Below are 18,954 nucleotides of genomic sequence, written 5' to 3' on the forward strand. Positions count from 1 at the left end.
CAGAGGAAAAGCCCAGTCGACTGTCTTCTTCACTGATGTTACCTTAATTAGTTTGATCAGGGCTTCGTTCTTTCACAAATGTGACACTGTGGGTTCAACATGGACACAGGCAGCATTACTGTTATGAGAAGCCCAAACATTATTGTTCATTTTTCTATGCCGGCACTTTAGTCAGCCATCTGTGCACGGTGTTATCAGACCCAGAATGTTTGGTGTCAGCACTGAGAGTATAAGTTATAAATGTTACCGTAGTTGTGGGAAAACAGGTGGCCACTATGATTAGAGATAACTGCCAATTATGCAAGAAAATCCTTTGGGAGTGCTTTGGCACCCGTTCTCGCTCCCCTGTTAGTATTGTTGTGGTACCGCTGCTTGACAGATATTGCTGACATCCTTATGCTGCCTAATCATCATTTCCCCACATTTTTCTTAAGTCCAGCCGGATATTGAAATTCAGGTTCAGTTTAATTGGATGAAGTCACTAAATTGAAGTTATTGCCCAAAAGATAAACATCTTGAGTCGAGATGGAACTGATCCAAGGCAAACAAAGCTAGGTCGAAAAATGATAAAAACAGCATTGTATTCCGCTCCACAGATCCAGACATTTTTTTTCCGCCTCATTTACAACCGCAAATCACCCAAGTGAAGCCAGTGCAGTGGGGACTAAACGCATTACCTCCTGCTGCTCGTAAAGCATCAAGAACGCATTCGCTGAAGTCTTTTCTGCTTGGCGAATGATTGATGTGTGCTGAATTTTTCCTCTAATTTAACTCTAGTTCCTGCTCAGTCAGCTCCAGAAGCTCATTGGCCCACCTCTTCTCGGCTGGTTTCCCTGACATCGTGGACTCTAGTGGACAGGTGGCTGATGTCCTGGATCCCACAGAACCCCTACCCTTTGATCCCAATCGAGAAGAGAATGACCTGCAGGGAAACTTGCTGGTGTTCCAGTTTCTGGCATTTACTAGGTGAGGCCTGCAGTACTGTGTCACATGTGGTTGAGGTGTTACTACTGTATAGCATAGCTTAATTGCTGTTGTCTTTGTTGCTGTTAAAGATTTGGCTTTAACACCATGACAGATTGCAAATTAGTTACTTTTTTGCTTCCAGAAATGGCAGATTTGTTGTATTCTAAGTGAAACAGAGCAGCCATTGATTCGACAACCTTGCCAATATCTTTCTGTACACTGAGCCACTATCTGTGTAGAGATTTGGAGACTGATTGACGGCCAAGGGCGGCTCCTCCCCGCCTCAAGGGGTTATCTATTTTTCAAGATTTCAATGCGTTTAAACCAGGCATAAGGTCCTGCCACCCTCTACGTACATGTCGAGCACATACCCCTACACAGTATGCACACATACACTCATGGTTGCAGAAAAGCACATTTCCTGTCAGCACAGGCTGAATTGTACCCCTGTCAGTGTCCCATCACGAAAACCCTGGAGCTGGCATCAACTCTGACAGGGGCTGACAGTGGAGCGGGGTTGGGAGGGGGGTGGGGAATGACGACTGCCGAACGATAGGTACAAAACACACCGATTTTTGTGTCTCTCTATCTTGTCATCAGTGCTGTTGGCATTGCTTACATTTGTCTTGTTCATCATGGACTCACCATCATGGTGCCATGACCACCCATGCATCAACCTTTACACTCTCTAACCTCTTGCTGTTTTGAGATGCATAATCAGTGCTTTGTGTGTGACTAGATTAAAAGACTCTGCTTTTGATTATAATTAATTACACTGTCTGAAAGTGCACCGTCTTTGCCTGTCACAGCTGCATGTCTGCTCAGTTTTAACAAATGATAGCAAAATCCTACCAATGGTGCGACACTATATTTTACATTGTTCACTAATCAGCGGAGTCATGTAACATAGTCCCTGGAAACTCTCAACCATTTTTAAAAACATTAAGAAGGATTTTATTTAAAATCTGGCACCTTTTGATCCTTTTTGGATCAATATTGGAAAATCCGATGTGAAATCTGCCTGCGTGTGGGTCTAAAGTGTCCTTGATAAATCATTAAGTAACACGATTCTTTGTGATGGCAAAGAGGAGGAAAGAAGTGGCAGGAAAAAGGGTAAAGAGCGACAAGCACTTGAAATCTTGTTACCAAAGAGGTATTGAAAAATTTAATAGGGCTGCAATCTTCTACTTTTCGCCTCTTCTTCATTTCATTTTATCAGTAACTTTATTAGTATTTAAAATTTCAGAAAAACATGTCTCTGAGGCGAAGTCTGCAGATTTTTTTATGGTAATGACAGTGTGTGCTTTGTAAAAAATAAGTCTCTATAGAGTAACTTTTCTATGAAAATTGCTGCTACAGTAAAAATAAAGGGAAATATATTCCAGAGTAAATTAAGAAATGATGAAAAAATACATACAAGTTTATTTAGAGGAAAAAAAATTGTTTAGGCAGGAGGTTAATACTTAAACCTTCATCACAGTACCTGATATACCTAAAACCATGACAGATGTCATTGTGAGTTTTTATCAAATAAATCAGGTGCTGATTTCCAGAGTTGAACTTGTATTTGGTAGCACTTCACTTTTCAAAGGTTCAAAGAGATACTGAAACAAGTCTAGGAGGCATCATTAGGCTGAAAAACCAAAAATGCATCAGAGAGACAGCAGTAATGTCAGGAGTGGCCAAATTAAAAGTCTGGTACATTTGTAAAGGGAGGAATGCATTGGCCAACTCAGCAACAGTGAAAAGACTAGAAGACCATGGAAAATGGTCAAAGTGAAAGATGACAGAAGTTGTTATGAAAAACCTTTCACAATATCTACCCAAGCCAGCAACACTCTTGAGGAGGCAGGTGTATCACTGTCAAGCTCAAGAGACACCATCACGAATGGAAATACAGAGTGTTAACAACAACATGCAAACCACTGGTTACACACAAGACCAAGAAGGCCAAATTAGCTGTACCAGAATGATGGGAAGAGAAACGTATAGAGAAGGAAAGGAACAACTCATGATCTGAAGCCTACCTCATCATCTGTCAAACATGGTGGAGGCAATGTTCTGACAAGGCCATGTATTGCTGTCAGTGGAACTGGTTCACTAGTGTTTGATGATGTGAATGCTGATAGAAGTACCAGGTTGAATTGTGAAGTGTACAGGACTATACTCTCTGCTCACATTCTGTCAAACGGTGTAAAACTGATAGGGCAGCTCTACACACCGTGTACAGATAATGACCAAATCATACTGTAAAAGCAACTCAAGAGTTTCTGAAGGGACAAAAGTTGGACATTCTTCAGTGGCCAAGATAGTCACCTGGTCTCAACCCAACAGAGAATCCAAAAGAGACACAGAGACTGACAAACCAGTAGCAACTGAAGGTGACTGCAGTAAATGCATGTCCTTGCATTTAAAACGATTTTAGTTTATTCACATACTTTTGGGCCTCTGAAAGTGGGAAGCTGTATAAAAATGAAGGTAATAAAGCTGAAGCTCCGCACTTAAATCAAGTCTTGATTGTTTTATCTAAAGTCCTCTGTGGTCATGTACAGAGACAAAACTACAAATACTCGTGGACCTAAATGTAAAAGCCGACAGATAAATCACTCTTTGTGGTAGCAATTGGGAAGGAAGGTTATAGTCAGCCCTTGTTTTATTGCAAATTATACACCATGGGTGCAAGCTGAAACACTATCACATTATCAGTTGGATAGTACAAGAAAACATATAAATGTCTGAGTGTATAAATTTACTTAAGTGTTTATGTTGTGATGCTATGAAAGCCTGTTCAGTCCCTCTGGATCTTTTTCATCACCATCTTAGGGCAGCCTGAAGTGGAAACTAAAGCCTCAAACTGGAACATAAATTTTGAATCTCTGTTGGTCGTTGTAGAGTGAGGTAAGGCTGAGTTACCTCAAAATTATGACAAACAGGTATGGCAGACTGGGCTTCCGCCAGCGGCAGCAGTACCATTTAGACAGGCAGGGAGCCTGTGAATAGGCAGTGTAATTTCCACCTCTCACCCGGGCGCCATAATTATCAATCTTGTCTGTTTACTGAATGAATATTAATGCTGGCTCCTCTTTGAAGATGGAGCATGGCATCGTCTTTAACAGTGGAACACCAGAGCTTGTGATTGACTGGGAGGTCATACGCCGCTCTTATTAGTTTCCACTTTGAAATCTACGGCTTCGGCAGTCTGTGGTCATGAGGGGGCCCTCACAGCACTCCCTGCTTGTTTTTAAAATGCTTTTTCTTTTTCCTCAATACTCATTGACTGGTTGATAATTTATTCATCATATGGAAGCAAGAAGCTCTGTTTTAAATGTGCTTGGCGCTGAAATCGGGTGCTTGCAGGCTCACAGGGACTTTATGTGGGCTAACTGCAGTTTCAAGTGTGGGATTAGAAATGCGTATGTGTGCATGAAATCACACTCAGAGGGTGGCGTTTGTGTGAAAAGCAGTACACAGCACACAAGGAGGAGGTTCTCATAGCCCCAAAGATTACTTTTTCTAAACAGGAGTCCCAGTAAACAAACACAAGAAAAGTATTCTATTTGTGGCAATAGATAACCTAGATATATATTTATACACTTTTCTCTCGTCCACAGATCTCATAACACGTTCTCTTGCTGCGTTTCATTTTTTAAAAATGAATTGTGAATTTGTACCCACTTAGTCAGCAGTCCAGTTTTCTTAGCAACTTTAAAGTTAAGCTCTTATCCTCTTTTTGGTTTTGAAGTTTTCACTTTTAAGCAGCTACAAAGTTAAACGACTCCTATAAGATGTGCAGAATATTCATTTTTTAAACATTTGAAAAGATTCTGGGGAAAAAAATTATTTTCTAAATATAACAGATTTCGATTTCTTTGTATGCTAATTTATTTACACTGTATTCTTATACGGTCATTATCATTGTAATCATTATTTTTACATAATAACAATCATCTCCTGCTGTCTTTTCACAGAATAGCAGCACCGGGTGTTGGTCCCGATTGGCCTGAAAACATCTACTTCACCTTCCAGTTCTATCGCTTTCCACCAGTCACATCACAGCGGCTCAAGTTGCTGACTGGTGACAAGGTTCAGCACAAAGCTAGCAATCCACTTCCCTGTGTCCTCGCCTCCATTAACAAAGATGGCACAGTTAACACTGGTAAGAATTCGCAGCTTAAAAAAATATTGTTCATTCCATTTTTTTAAAAATATTATATAATGGTTATGTGTTGCCTTTGTGTCCCCTAAGCGATAGATTTATCAGAAGATAACTGCATATTGCATGCTTTAGAAAATCGCCACACTTGTGTGTGAGACTCTGCCGTTGATTATAAAAAGTGTACGAGGCGTATATCTGTTCCAGATTCAGAGTTTATGCCAGGCTGAGATTCATTGTACTGCTCTCCAGGTTAACATTGTACAATCACTTCCTACAAACTGCAAGCTCATTCCATGATGCTCCATGATGTTCTCTGATGCTGAGGCACTTCTCTTTCAATCAGCCAAGCGGGCGCTGATTGATGTCAGGTCTATTCATGTAGCAACTAATGAAATGGAAGAGATATTACAGCTTCTGACAGAGCATGATATTGAGCGCACAAACAACACCCCCCCACCCCATTCCTACGCCCACCCGTATTCTCTATTCCCCAGACACACACTTCAGTCTAACTCTGTCAATATTTCTCCGACTGTCTCTGCATCTCTCTCAGCCTATAGCATCCGGAATGCACTTCCACAAAGCCGTGCTACATCAAGACAAATCCTTCCAGATATTGTATTGCTGGGAGCCTTTTCACCTATTTCCAGACAGCTGTTGAACTACTAAAGCTTTCCTTTCTTATTTGAAGAACAAAACGCTTAGCTTATCACCACCGGCGGTTAGTCCATTCACAGCTTGTTTCCACAAATGTCAAAATCTGCCTCATGTGCCTGCATGCTTTACTTGCAGAACCACAAAAACTGTTTATGTACAATTAAAAGTTTTCCCTTTCTGTGATGATGTAATTTCAGTTGGCTAGCTCAAATAGCAGATTATAACTTAGGGTATCATTAGCTAAAAGACTAACGCAAGCTGAGCACACAATGACCCAAATGAACCGGATATTTTTTTTGTATTGGGTTAAATTGGTGATTCTGTTCAATATTAATGGAATTTTGAACATATTTAATGTCACTACAAGAGAATTTGTGTATCAAAAGTAATATAAGCTAAACAGAGAGTGCGAGGGAGGTGAATCTGAAAGGAAAACTTGATTTACTAAACCCTGGAGTTTTGTTTCTATAGCCTTACTTAGTCTGCTTTGTTACTGCTGCCATCAAGTGAACCTAACGAGAGGGTATTTTTCTTTCCTCTTTGTGGATTCATTCCACTTGATTTCATCCCGTGCATCTTATGATCCAACTGATTTAAAGCAATCTTTTTTTTTTAAGAAACATTTGATATGCTGCTCATTTTACTGCCAAAGGATATAGTTAGTACTGTTTTATTCCTAAAAATGAATCTAATGACTAAGGTGTAAGACATAGTTTTCACAGGAGCTTCACAGGATAGTTGGTGGTAAAGTTAAAATGAGAGTGGAATGTTGCTTTCTATCTGCTGGGAGACACAATCTCCATAAATTTGTTTTACTGTGTCAGTCTTATATTTCCGGCTTGTTTTGTACTGCCACAGTAATAATTCTGTAGTAATTTTCTCCAGTCTAGGTGATACTGTAACATTTAAAGCTTGAGCTTTTGTAAGGAATCTCAGTTTACTGCAGTAATGAATAGTTGCAGACCTTCAGCAGCGTAACTACACTTTCTCCTTCAAAAGCATTGATACAGTGGGTCAGTGACATCTTGTTGCATAAGATTGTTTCAACTTAATTCAGTGTATTTCAGTAGCTCTATTATTATTGAAACTCTTCTGTAAAGCATGATTGAGTCAATTGAAAAAAAGTTCCTATTTTATTCTCATTCTTTGAACCTTCATTTCCTGAGGAAATATCTATTTCTTGCTTCAGTCGTTCACTGCTTTGGTGGCTGTTCAGTGTGGCCGTGTCAAATATAAAATTCACGGTCATGTTTTGTTTGTTTGTTTTATGATGTCCTCTGCACTCTATTCAGCATGATTGCAAAGCGCTACAGTTCACACATTGTACTTTAACGCTCTCTGACACTTACTTTGAAAAGTTGATGGGTTTTTTGCCCTGCTGTCAAAATGTATCTCTTTAACGTGTCCATACCTGAATATCAACATGTTGGCAGGATTCGATTGTGATCAGAAAAAGTCATTGCATACATACAGACACACACAGAATGTTTTCTTGCTTTTATCCTGATGGTTGTCAGTTTCTCTTTCACTATGGCAAAGAGAGAGCCTGGCAGAGAACAGATGGATAGTTTCTCTGGGGGAGTGTCTGCGTCATGTGTTTTATGGTATGGACTTTTCTTTGACCTGTTACAAGTTGTAAAACGTTATTATTTACATTTAAAGTTGCATTTGCTTAGTTTACTGCATTGCATCATTGGATAGAAATTACTATTGCTATTGCAGTTCAGTGACAGAGGGAGTGCTATATATATTTTACTACTACAGATTAAAGAAGACAGTTTAATCACTGTTTTTCAATAATGTTTTTAATTTCTAGCTATACTGCACAAATTAGTCCAAATGTAAAATCTTGAAAGCACTCTTTAAGTGATTTATAAAGATGTGAACGATCCAAGTATTGTACGAGATCAGTGATTTGGTATCTGCTCTCTGGTTTGAGCTTCCTATGTGCGTGTGTGTGTGCAAGAAACGGTAAGAGTCAGAGATGGGAGTTTTAGAGAGAATATGGAAACTGACTTTGAGCTTCAAAGCTGCTATGGTTATTCAGCTTTGTGATTCTGTGTCCTACTGGGTGGAAGTTTCCCAAGAGCCGAATGAATTCCTAAACCCTGCTTAAGCAGTCGCTTAATGAAATCATTAGGTCTCGCAAAGTTTCTTCCAATCCTGCTGTAAAATTAGCTTGAAGAGGACACCTGATCAGGTTGAGTGTAAATCTTCACATGCTGTAAACCAGCGGTCCCCAACCTTTTTTGCGCCACGGACCGGTTTATGCCCGACAATATTTTCACGGACCGGCCTTTAAGGTGTTGCGGAAAAGTACAACAAAATAAAACTAGTACCAGTACCGAAAAAAAGAAGATTTATTCATTCACACGTGAAAAGACCCAGGAAGACCGAGTTAAAGATAAAAACGATAACAAAATAACGCTGAAAACCGCTAAAAACCCTGAAAACCATACATTTCACACCTGAGCCTCAACTCTCGCGGCCCGGTACCAAACGACTCACGGACCGGTACCAGTCCGAGGCCCGGGGGTTGGGGACTGCTGCTGTAAACCACTTAAACCAGTGTGGCTGTAACAATATGATACATACCTCATGTGATTGTGTTTTAGAATCCATTTTGGTATTGGGCTTATCTTTCTGCCATGTGATCAGCTTTCTACATGGGAAATGATGAATACGAAGCCTGGGAGCAAAATTCAAAACCACACACCCAGATTTCTTTGTGTAGAGAGTCAGTGCACAGAGAAATCTATGTGTCTTCCAGGCATTTTATGATATACAGACCAAGTGATTGTGGTGCAACTGAACACTCAAAGACTGAGAGGGAAATGAGGCACAGTTGGGTGTCTTGATGTTTACCTTATGGAAGATAACTGAAGCAGAAACTACAGTGTTCTGCCTCAACGGCTGATTTCTCTTATTTATTGTTTTTTTTCCCTTTTTTTTCAATTTGCAAGTAATTGAAATGGTTAACGTGTAGCTGTTACAAATTAAAGTACAAAGAGCAAATGAAATTGCAATCATCTGTCTTTGTGTTAATTAGTAATTTGAGGCTTCAAAAAGAGACAATATTAAAGTCAGCAGTGGGACACAGCGGTGGAGAATCTGAACAGATAGTAGCAGCAACAAATCAATATGTGAAGTGTGTTATTTTTTATTTTTTTCTTAGCAAATATCTACCAGGGATAATCCCAGATCCCCACACAGCCAGAGTCCACCCACACTGCTGTTTTTATTTGCTTCCTGATTAGAACTCTTCTCGGGAGTGCGTTTGATTGACGTGTCTGAGGTTTTTTCTCCTTTTTTCCTTCTCTTTTGCACATGTATTGCTCATTAAGATTAAACCAAAAAAAAAAAAAAAAACACCAACACAGCACCAATAGAATAAACACAATACATAAATACATGTTTATGTATTGTGTTTATGTGTTGAAGCCCTTCTAAACAACACATCGTTTTCTCATCAGATACAGCGTTACACGGTTTGAATGTGCATATCAAAAGTGATGGAGGGGTTTAGTTCGTTCTAGAGAGAAACCTTTAGAAAAGTCCATTATTCTGTTGCATGTTTCTGTTCTCTGCCGACTTGGGGCTGTGAAACATCATCACTTTACACCCACACTGACTCCCAACAGACAAGAGTCAGAGTTCCTTGTCCACTGTGTCACATTTGCATTAATATATAGTTAGACATTTGCTGAAAATGACTGTTATCTCAGCGTGTGGGCTGCTTTCCATACAAATGTATTGATCTAAAAATGGTGTGGATTATTAATCAAGTACATAATAATCCAGACATTGCAATAAGAAGCCCTTAGTGGCCGGTGTGATCTTTTCTTTCATTCGTTCGTTCGTTCGTTCGTTCTTTCTTTCTTTCTTTCTTTCTTTCTTTCTTTCTTTCTTTCTTTCTTTCTTTCTTTCTTTCTTTCTTTCTTTCTTTCTTTCTTTCTTTCTTTCTTTCTAACAAAAAGGCAGACATATTGGTAATTGTTGATCTACGGTTCTCATCAGTCCTTTCCACATCTATCAGTACACTCTGTGCTTTCTCTTTGTTTTCTTTGCCTGCAGCCCTCACAGTGTTTTTGTGAATTGTTGATCCCTCCCTGGGTGTTCAGGCTGCCCAACCTGCTGTAAACATACCAAGTGCCCGCCCGTCCAGGTTAGGGGGAGGTATGTTGGGTGCTGCCCCTTGTCTGCAGGTCGAGCCGCACATACACGCGACCCCGTGCAACCCTTGGGCCAGATTTGTCAGTTCCTCCCCACTTGTGAGCACAAACACACAGCACATTCTGTCTCCTTCTCTCGCTCTCCTTCTGTGCTCTCATTGCCACACGTCCACAGCACACAACCCTAGAGCATGCTGAGAGAATTAATGGTCCAAGTGGAAAGAGTTGGCGGGTGGTTGGGGAGATGGAGGGAGGAGGGATTGGTGAAGGAGGAGGAGGTGTAGGTTAAAGGAGAAAGAGTTCTGAAAAGACTATATCACGAGTGCCGTGGTCTTTCTCTTCCCTCTCTCTTCGCCTGTTTCTTTTGTATACAGACAAGCCTGTGATGCCCTCTTAGTAAAAATCTAAAGTTGTAACTGTCATGTAAGTTACGTGAATTGGAGATTTTTCTATAATCTACAGTGTGTCCAAGTCATGGCCCACAGGAAAAAGTTGGCCCTTCACAAATGTTAATCCAGCCTGCATATCGCTTTAGGTTCTTAAATAAATTTCAATTTGACCTACTCGGTTGTAGAAGTCATCTGCAAAGCAGTGTGCACCTCACACACGTGCTAAAACTGGATGCAACAAACAGGAAAGTTAGTTCTTAAGGCAGACCATTTCAGCTGTGGTAGGAGACTGAATAAACTATGCCTTCACCGAGTGTAAAGAGGCAATTTCTGTTTTCAAAGAACTTAATTTGTTGTCTGAATCCACATACCAGTAAAGGTATGGAGTCATGGACAAGGAACAAAGGCTTTGGAAAGTCCCTGAACAAAAAAAAAAAGCTGTGCAACTGTGTGTTCCTTCAAGGCCAAACTCAAAGTGATGGAGATGCAACGGTATCGGTTTTGTATCAGCAGCCAGCTTCATGGCAGAAGCTCGGCTGTACGGTAAAAGCTGTTTTCCTTGCCTTATGTTTTTAATGAGACAGTTACTGAGCTCTGATGTTCAGGCCTGCAAAACAGCCTATATGAGACTTGTTAAAATAAAATATTCGCCATTGTTCTAAGCTTTTACATCAACTGTAAATACAGGCTTCTAAGTCAATTTGTTATAATTTGTTTGAATTGTAATCAGAATGCAATATTTTTTCTTGATAAAATGCTGTCATGGTTAAGAAACTTTTGTTTTCTGGCTTAATCCTCTATGCCAGGCACATCAAACTCATTTTACATTGTGGGACCACTTTCATCTTATGTGGGCTGGACCAGTAACACTCAACTTTCTGTCAATGTAACACATTTTAACTACACATTTAATCAATGACACGATCTTTATATAAGACAAAATAACACAATTTTAACAGTATGTTTGAGAAATGTTGCTAAATTAAATGAAGGAAATCTGTCAGCATGACTCTTTGGGCTTAATTTTAAGAAGTAAATGTGTGAAATAACAGAATTCTATAATTTAAATACTGTGGTGTGTTTTTTTGGAGAGGGTCGAGTAGGAAGGAGTAGGCTGTAAAATGTAATAAAAAATATAGTTAAAAGTACCAAATTTAAGTCCTCCACATTTTCCTTTCCATGGGCCAGATCAGAGTCTTCACTGGGCCAGTTCTGGCACCTGCGCCTTATGTTATACACTCCTGCTTTATACAAACCAAACTATACACAAATAGGCTACAAGATGCATAATTTCCCAATCAAATGAAATCCTGTTAATAAGCTATATGTCTGACCCTTGGTGTGACCCTTACGTTAGCGAAAGTGAATTTGACACCCGTGTCCTACTTGGTACTCGTTTTTCTTTTTAATTTTGAAATCTCTTTTTAGAGATCTGAGCAGAAGTCTGTAAGACATTCACTGTAATCTTCCTCAACCTATTTACAGGGGGTGTATTTTCTTTGCTACTTTATTGTTGTAAACCCGCAAATGCGGCTCATCTGTGAAGCACTTTGATGTACCTGGGTCTTTTAACACTAGATTTACTAAACCTGCGCAAATTTGCTTAACTTCCCTAAACCCAACACCCCCTAGAATTACTGGGTTTTTATTTTCTGGTGCAAGTCCCGAGGTGTTAAGCACCCCTGCTGAGATTTTCACAGGTCGTCAGCTCGTTTCTCCTCCAGCTTTTGTTGTGCAAACCACCCATTATCCTTGAGGCCTGGCACATTTGCATTTGCTCACTCAGAGTTGCTCAGATCCAAGTCAGGCCAAACCTCTGTGTTACAACTTTCAGAAATGCCTGCCGTACCTATACAAAATATCCCACACATTGACTGACCTGCAAATATAAAAGACGCACATTCACACCTTCCTTGACTCTCAGCACAGATCTTCCATTGTCACTGTGTATGTGAGGAAGTGGCATTGCTTGACTACAGCACAGTGCTGTGCATAAAAGCATTTCTGAGAACGTACATCAGGATGGCCTCCGTATGTGCTATAGAAGTAAAACTGAAACTGAAACTGAACTGAAACTCTCAGCACTGACCAACTGTGTTTGCTCTTGGAACTGTTTCACATACAAGGGTCAGTACTACAGGCAGAAACATAGGTGTGTCATGGGTTCCCCACTTTGTTGACCAATGGTCATGACAACTTGCATATTAATCATCAAGAAGCTGACCTCATAGCCCATTGTTTGACAGTGGTGCTAGTTTCAGTAATTATGCAAATGTACTGAACCCACTGACATCCAGATGAACAGAATTTCCTTACCTGAAAGATTGAGCATGCATCAGGACACTTTCTTCTGTATAATCCTCACTTACATTACACTGTTCCTTGGTGCAGCCTCAGTTCATTCACTGACTGTTAGCTCCCATTAAGCCCAGTTTCTTTTATTGGCTGCCCCAATTCAACTTTATTGTCATTGCACATGTTACAGGTACAAGGCAACGAAATGCCTTGGTTGCATCCATCCAGAAGTGCTTTAGCCATGATATAGATATATTACAAATATATATTAGCAATAATATAGATATGTAAGTATATTACAGAAATGGGTCTATTATGGTATGTTATAATGTACACGGTATGTTATGAATATGCTATAACTATAAGTATATACAGGCTGTAGTGAATACAAGCTATGTACAGGCTATGAACAGGATATAAATATGAAAAACTATACAGAATATGAAATAAAACAACTATACAGAAATATGAGATATACAGCTATACAGAAATGTGAACTATGCAAGTTATAAACAGTTGTAGAATTAAAAATTATCGTATTGTACAGAATGATTATTTACACAGAATTATACAGTAGTGCAGTTAAGATAAGTGAGATATGTGAATAATTTCTACAGAGGCTATATAAAGTGCTAGTGGTTGTGAGTGGTGGTTCAGTCCATGTTATTATTGTGTTTATGAGGGTACAGTTGTCCATTGTGTGTGTGTGTGTGTAGGTGGTTGTATCTCCAGTCCATGTGTCTAATGTGAGGCAGAGTTCAGGAGTCTGACAGCTGTGGGGAAGAAGCTGTTCCGGTACCTGGTGGTCTTAGTCCGGAGGCTCCTGTAGCGCCACAGGGGCAGGAGGGTGAAGAGTCCATGTGATGGGTGACTGGGGTCTTTGATGATTTTCCCAGCCCTTTTCAGACACCGCTTCCTGTAGATGTCCTTTATGGCAGGAAGTGGTGCTGAATTAACATTGGGTTTTAGGCTAGTTTTTTTGTTTTGTTACGTAGGGACAAAGTTTCATATGTTAATAAGATGATATCTTTGTTTCCAACACCCAGGAGAATTTCTTGTAAATTAGATCCCTTGATGTGAATGAAAGCTTGTGAAAGGAAAAAAATATTAAAAGATAAAGTGGGTCACTGTTTTTTTTATTTTGGAGGTCATCAGATTGTAAAAATCTAAATCACCCAAGTAGCTGATTCAAAAAGAACTGGATTTAATTGCCTCTTTGAGCTTAGATCCAGCTATCTTGGAGGCCAACATGTAATTACAGGTATTTGTCTTAAATAAACCAGTCTTTTTGGACCTTTAAGAACCCTGTCTGTTAGCCTCAGAAAAGGCTATTTCTGCATGCATGCTTCATGGGAATACTGACACTAAAGAAGTGTGTGTGTGTGTGTGTGTGTGTGTGTGTGTGTGTGTGTGTGTGTGTGTGTGTGTGTGTGTGTGTGTGTGTGTGTGTGAGAGAGAGAGAGAGAGAGAGAAATAAGGAAAAAAGAAAGAAAATGTGCAAAGAAAAAAAGTTTTCCCTTCATTTCATGTGTGGAAAGATTCAGAGGGGCATGCTGGTCTCTTAGACACAGCGGGGCTGTCACCAAAGGTCCTCATTACTCCACTTCTATCCAGTCGACTGATTCTCTGCACATTCAACTTATGGGAATAAAGACAGCGTGGGGCTTTGATACAGACTTCCATGGATTCCATGGAAGAGAATTCTGGGAATAAGGTTGGCACGCAGACCCCATACTCACACATTTTAACACACCGGTGTAGGGATGATTTGGACGTAGAGGAAGATTCACTTTTCAGCAGGGTGTATCACACAAAGTATTCAGTTTACGTTCTCAGACTGGTTCTTGGCTTTTACCATAAACCGATTTAATCAAAAATAATTTCTTATGCGTGCGTCCCTGCATGTAGTCTAAACTGCTGTTTAATATGCAACATTTAGTGATGTTTAAGGGCTTGCTGTAGTTCTCAAAACAGCGTCTGTTATCTTACTGTGTGTTCAGTATTTTGTCTAAAGTGGAAAACCTTTTGTTTGAGTGATTAGTCCTTTTAAAGGTTGGAAAGTGACGATTGTGAATGTGCTGATTAAGCCATGACTTTATCCCACTGTTCATAAAATTACTCTTGAGGTTTTTTTGGCAGTTAGGCACCATTATCGTCTTGAATTATGGGAACCCTGGAGAGCTTCTGATTTTGTGAAATAGCTTTATACTCCCTGGGCATTTCACTCTGATTCTGTGCAGTCATCAGACCTAATGACTCCCAGTAGATGGCTAGTGCACCAGTTTAGAAATGCCCACAAGGTTGGCAGCTGATTCCAGATATTATGACTCTTCTCTATATTTAAAGCCATCTGGCTAGAAGGAACGGCTAACATAATCAGATTGGTGACTTTTTCCTCAGACTGACTTGACAAAAGTCAGATTTCAAATTCAAATTGAAATTTTATTTGTCACACACACACAACCATACACAGTATGACATGGGGGTGAAATGCTTGTTGCTGTACAATGCCCGACCATTAAATGACAGAAAAAAAAGTTTTACAATATTTACTATTTACAGGTTACTACAAAATTTACAATTTAACTTAGGAATTTACAGTAAAGAATGTGCAAATAGCAGAAGAGATTATAAAGATTATAAATTATAGGAATTATAGGATTATAGGAAATGTGTGGTGGTGCGTGTGGTGACGTGTGTGAGAGTCCAGTCTTATAGTGACGTGTTTGGGAGAGTCCAGTCCTACACCTGGTTCAGGGCCCGAATAGCCTGGGGGAAGAAGCTCCTCCTCATTCTCTCTGTTTTGGCCTTAAGGGAGCAGAAGCGCTTCCCAGACCTCAACAGTGAGAAGAGTCCATTGTTGGGATGGGAGAGGTCCATCATAATCTTCCTAGCTTTGGACTTGCACCGCTTGGTGTAGATGGACAGCAGGTCAGGGAGCTCTGATTGAATGATGCGTTCGGCTGAGCGCACCACTCTTTGCAGATCTCGTCTGTCCTGCTTGGTGCTGTTCCCAAACCAGGTGCAGATGTTTGCCGTCAGGACGCTCTCGATGGTGCAGGAAGTTCTTGAGCACCTTCAGTGGCAGAAGGAAGTCTCTAAGTCTTCTGAGGAAGAAGAGACGCTGACGGGCTTTCTTAACCAGGGAGTTGATGTGGCAGGACCATGACAGGTCCTGAGTGATGTGGACACCCAGGTATCGGAAACTGTCCACTCTCTCCACTGGTGTGCCACTGATGATGAGGGGTTTGTAATTCCTCGCCTGCTTTGTAGTGAAGTCCACAATCAGCTCCTTAGTCTTGCTGATGTTTAGGAGCAGGTTATTCTCCTGGCACCAGGTCTCCAGGTTCCTAATCTCCTCCAGGTAGGCCGTCTCGATGTTGTCGGAGATCAGGCCCACAACAGCAGTGTCGTCAGCAAACTTGACAATGGAGGTGGTGTCTGATGTGGCTGCACAGTCCTAAGTGTACAGTGAGTACAGCAGGGGGCTTAAAACACAGCCCTGAGGCACTCCAGTGCTGAGTGAGATGGAGGGGGAGACTTGTTTTCCCACCCTCACTGATTGGGGTCTGTCTGTGAGGAAGTTGAGGATCCACTGACACAGTGATGAGCTGAGTCCTAGATCCGTCAACTTGGTGAAAAGCTTAGAGAAAAGCTTTTCGCCAAGTTCATGCAAGTTCATGTAATCGACAAAGATATCTAGACCTTGACACCCAAGAATGGGTCAAGCCCCCAAAGAATCGGATTTTATGAGTTTTTAACAGCTGTCTGGACATCCTACTGTTGATGTTGCTGCAAACTATTTCAGTCAGTGAGGGGTGAATCATTCCTACTGACATGATTTTCTTTTGATACAGTAGGTGCAGAAACAGTAAGCTAGAGCAGTTACCTACAAAAGGTTTTCTGAAAAATTGAAAATCATGCTTATTATTATTATTATATAGCTGCCACAATCTCATCTAGGGTGGGATGATGTCTCCTGCCTCAATACAGCTCTGAGTGGTTGATTGTTTCTTCAGAAGTTAAATTTAACCAGTCTTGAATCAACTGGGATTTGTGATCATTAGCTGAGCTATTTGACAATGTTTTAATCAGTCAGTCTCTGTTTTCTCTGTATCTCACAGTAAAATGTGGCAAAGTAATAACACAGGTTAGTGCTATGCTTCATACCTTTACTGATGGCAGTTACACAACCGTAATTACAGCACTATAAGAAGAGACACAGAATAGCAAGACTTAAGCTACCATTCTTTCTTCATCTTTCCAAAGGAAAATGGGTAATAGGTGCAGCCATGTATTGAAACGTGTGCCAACAGACATGAAAATACAGTAAATAAGAGCAAAAAAAGAGTATAATACAAACTTGAAAATCATAATTTGATATGACCACCTTTATTCTTTAGCACAGTCTGAACCGTCTTAGACAGCTTTTTTGCAATGTCTTCAAGTATCTTCAGGAATAGTTCTCCAGGCTTCTTGAAAGACATTCAAAGCTCTTCTTTGGATCTTGGCTGCCTTTTGTTCTGTTCTCTGTCAAGATGATCCCACACTGCTTCAGAAATGTTGACATCTGGGCTCTGTGGAGCCCAATCCATGGCTGATAGTGTTACACTCTGTGATTTTCTATACAGGTATGCTTTTAGTGCACTGGCAGTGTGTTCGGATAATTGTTATGCTTAAAAATGAAGCTGTTGCCATTCAGATGCTTTCCTGATGGTATTGCATGGAAGATCAAAATCTGGTGGTATTTTTTCTGTGTTCATAAATCCATTAATTTTGATAAGATCTCCAAATACCACTGGCTACAATGCAGCCCCAAGCTATGACAGAGCCTCCACCATGTTTTACAGATGGCTGTAGACACTCATTGTTGTAGCTTTCTCTTGACCTACTGTGTACATACTGAAAACGATTTTAACCAGAAGTTTCAGATTGGGATTCATCACTCCAGAAGAGCAGTAGATGATGAGTGATCAGTCTTAGACACAATATTGGTTCATCCCTTGAGTTAGGTGCATTATTTATGCACAAATGATTGTTAGCCACTCTTTAGTGACTTAACAAACAAATCAGTTGACTGAAGACTTTTGCACAGTAGTGTATTTAATCCAGTACATCACCTGAACATGTTTGATTGTTGCAGTAGTTTGTTTACTCCATGGGATACATTCAGTAATGTCAGGCTGTTGTTTCTTGACTGTGTTAAAAATAAACTGGTGTCCAGTTATATTTGGGCAGTGATATTTGTTGTCATTTTGTCTTTTCTGTAATTCAGACGTTCACATCCATATTAGGTTAACATTAATGCTTTCTTTTATTTGAAGTCCTCTCTCTCCTTCTTCAGGCTCTCCAGGTCTGCAGCTGCAGTTCAGAGTAGATGATAGTTTCCTGAAGCCAGGGGAGAAGCGCTGGTTTCTTCGCTACCTGGCCCTCCACGCCATGCATATTGACATCTGGGACAGTGACTCCTTGCTCCTGATAGGTTCTACTGCAATCGAACTCAAGGTAAAAGCCTGTGAGGTCAAACCTGTGATCATAATGTGACTATTATGGTTTAGAACCACAACACTGGACTTCAGCTCACCTGATATTTTCCAAAAACTTCTGGAGTTAATGAGAAATACAAGAAAGACAGCAAGTTCAGACCACACCGTATGCCCCCCTGTCAACTGAGAACAGGAAACAAAGGCTTCTGCATTGGTATTGTCACTGATTATTCCCACAACAATTATGATAAATGAGTATCATAATTGTTATATGTACAAATAAGCCTCTAAAGTCTTTGTTAATACTTATGTTACACTTTCTAAAAGTCACCATGACTCATTAAGAGATCATAAATAATTGGTTTGCACTTAATGCAATACTTTATAAATAATGGATTCCCATTATTTATAAAGTTTGAAAATATTGTCATTAAACATGTTTTATCAATTTATTAATCCAGAAATAACCATTTAGAGCAGTTAGGAGTAATGTTTTCTAAATGATGAATGAGTACCTTACTAATATTTAATAGTGTAGTAATTGTAAGGTGTTACCAATGTTTCTCATGTTGAGTTTTTTTTTTTTTTTAAATCCCTAGTACATGTTGCGTCAGTGTAAATCGGCAGTACAGGCGCTTCACGAGGTGGAGGTACTGACCACTGACTACGTAGGAGAGGATACCTTACTGACAAACCCAGACCTGGGTCGACACTCTGCCTCCAGCCCCATGACGGTTCACACCATTGTCAGAGGCCGGCTCCACATACGCACAGGCAACATTGGCAAGTACAGAAAGACTCAGTTGCAACTCTATTGCTCAATTGTAACTTTC

The 18,954-nt window shown here is 40.2% G+C and overlaps 1 protein-coding gene across 4 annotated transcripts in view; it reads left to right on the plus strand.

Annotated features, from left to right (window-relative positions):
- nphp4 (nephronophthisis 4) overlaps nucleotides 1–18,954 on the plus strand; it is a 175,332-nt gene that overhangs the window by 114,646 nt on the left and 41,732 nt on the right. For all 4 annotated transcript variants that reach the window (XM_082518730.1, XM_082518729.1, XM_082518728.1 and 1 more), the window contains 4 exons: nucleotides 778–966; nucleotides 4,935–5,122; nucleotides 17,980–18,140; nucleotides 18,721–18,904. In XM_082518730.1, coding sequence (XP_082374856.1) covers nucleotides 778–966; nucleotides 4,935–5,122; nucleotides 17,980–18,140; nucleotides 18,721–18,904 — 722 coding nt within the window. The remainder of the gene's footprint in view (nucleotides 1–777; nucleotides 967–4,934; nucleotides 5,123–17,979; nucleotides 18,141–18,720; nucleotides 18,905–18,954) is intronic.

Source organism: Aulonocara stuartgranti, assembly GCF_965226115.1.
Source record: "Aulonocara stuartgranti genome assembly, chromosome: 20".
Lineage (NCBI taxonomy): Eukaryota > Metazoa > Chordata > Actinopteri > Cichliformes > Cichlidae > Aulonocara > Aulonocara stuartgranti.